Here is a 1,815-nt window from a genome sequence, read left to right on the forward strand (position 1 = left end):
GCCGTGGCCGCGGGCGGAGGACGACGACCAGGCTCAGGCCGCGGTGCGCGCGAGCTGGGAGCAGCCTGCCGCCGGCGCTGGGCAGCCGGCGCGGGAGGCCGGGGGAGGCGACGCGGCCCCGAGGATCCCGGAGCAACCCAAGCCGGCAGGCAAAGTCTCGGAGGGCGAGGACCCGAGCCTGGCGGGAGAGAGGTCGTCGCCAGCGAGTCCGGAGCCGCGCAGGGAGCGCCTGCGTTTCCAGGTGAGCCCCGGGCCGGCCGCGGTGGGGGGCGGCCGAGTCGCCTGGTCCCAGCCCCTCGCGCGCCCTGCGGCTGCTCGGCACAGGTGGAGACGCCGAGTTCCCACAGGTGCGGTCGGTGTGCGCTTCTGCAGCCGCTCTTCGCCGAAGGTGTGGTCCTTAAACTCAAGTTGAACCGAGTTTAGTTCAGTGATCACTTGCAGCGGCTGTCAAACTACTGGTCCCACAGAACACCACTGGGCAGGAATACGCCTTTTTAACGTGTTTGTTCTGAGCATATATAGAATATAACCTGAGGCAAATGATCCCCTTGCATTTGTGTGAACTAGGGTGAGTCGTCTCTTGGAACGCCAGGTGCAGGCCTGACTCTTACTCAACTCTCCCTTCCATCCTTAACGTTAACAGTGGGCTAGGGGCCTGTCCGACCCTCCCGTGCCGCTATCTTCCAAGCTGATAACCTACTGCATGCTTCAGGTCCCCCCTTGGGAACGTTCCTTGCATTCGAAGCCCACTCCCACAGGGACTCAGTACTGCAGAGGCTCACTGAATGTTCAACATTGCTGTGAGAGAGCAGCGGGGAGCGCGTTCACACTAGCTGAATGCTAAAGGGCTGGGGCTGCACAGACAACGGTTATAACCCAAGTGCAGTGGGAAGGCAGGCATGGGCAGGCAGTTACATGGCGGGTGTGTATATGTGTTTTAGTAAGGAGAGGAGAGTGTATGCATGTCTGTCTGGCCTGAACCCTAGACTTCCCTTTGCTCACTTGTGAGACTGAGTTTCTCCTCTTGTAAAGACTGATCTCGGAACCAGCTTGGTTGTGACTTGTTTCTCCCGGGGACGAAAGAAGGGAAGCTAAAGAATAAAGCAATACCACCTTCCTCACTGCCACTTAGTCAATGCCAACTTACAGCAACTCTATAGGAGAAGATAGAACAGGGTACTCTATTATGGAAACGGAAAGCCCTGACTTTTTCTTCCATGGAGCAGCTAGCTGGTGGTAGCTGGTGGTTTCAAACTGCTGACCTTGCAGTTAAAAGGCCAACTCATCACCAGTGTTCCTAATGCTACTGTAGTGCACATGCAATGTGACTTACAGGTTACCTAAGGAACCCTCTGGTGGTATGGGCTAGGTGCTGGGTTGCTGACCTCAAGGCTGGAGGCTAAGAACCCATTAACCCTTCCTCCTAAGAAAGGAGGTACATGGACAGCCTCAGACACCCTATATCCTCTAGGATTTCTCCATTAGGCTCACTATGAGTTGGAATCCCTGGTGGCAGTGGGCTTGGTCATTTGGTTCTGGCATGGGCTCTCTCTACTACTTCTATTCCTAGCACTTCTTTGCTGGAAACTTAATTAGCAGGCTAGTGGTGTTAGATGCCCTCCAGGCTGCCCAATTCATAGGTCCTCCTTGCACCATGGGACACCTCCCAGCCAACTCCCCATGTATGATATGAAATCCGACAGTTCTGATCCAAAGGGATTTCATTGGCTGAGTTTTTGGAAGGTCGATCATCAGGCCTTTCTTCCTATGTGGTTAGTTTGGAAGTGCTCCTGATATCTGTTCGGTGACGCACCA

At 55.3% G+C, this 1,815-nt stretch overlaps 1 protein-coding gene across 1 annotated transcript in view; it reads left to right on the top strand.

Moving 5' to 3' along the window:
- ZAR1 (zygote arrest 1) overlaps window positions 1-1,815 on the top strand; it is a 6,523-nt gene that overhangs the window by 785 nt on the left and 3,923 nt on the right. The window contains exon 2 of the mRNA XM_045284057.1: window positions 8-241. Coding sequence (XP_045139992.1) covers window positions 8-241 — 234 coding nt within the window. The remainder of the gene's footprint in view (window positions 1-7; window positions 242-1,815) is intronic.

Source organism: Echinops telfairi, unplaced genomic scaffold (assembly GCF_000313985.2).
Source record: "Echinops telfairi isolate 266 unplaced genomic scaffold, ASM31398v2 ScPeMD7_7468;HRSCAF=8506_0, whole genome shotgun sequence".
NCBI classification, from domain to species: Eukaryota; Metazoa; Chordata; class Mammalia; order Afrosoricida; family Tenrecidae; genus Echinops; species Echinops telfairi.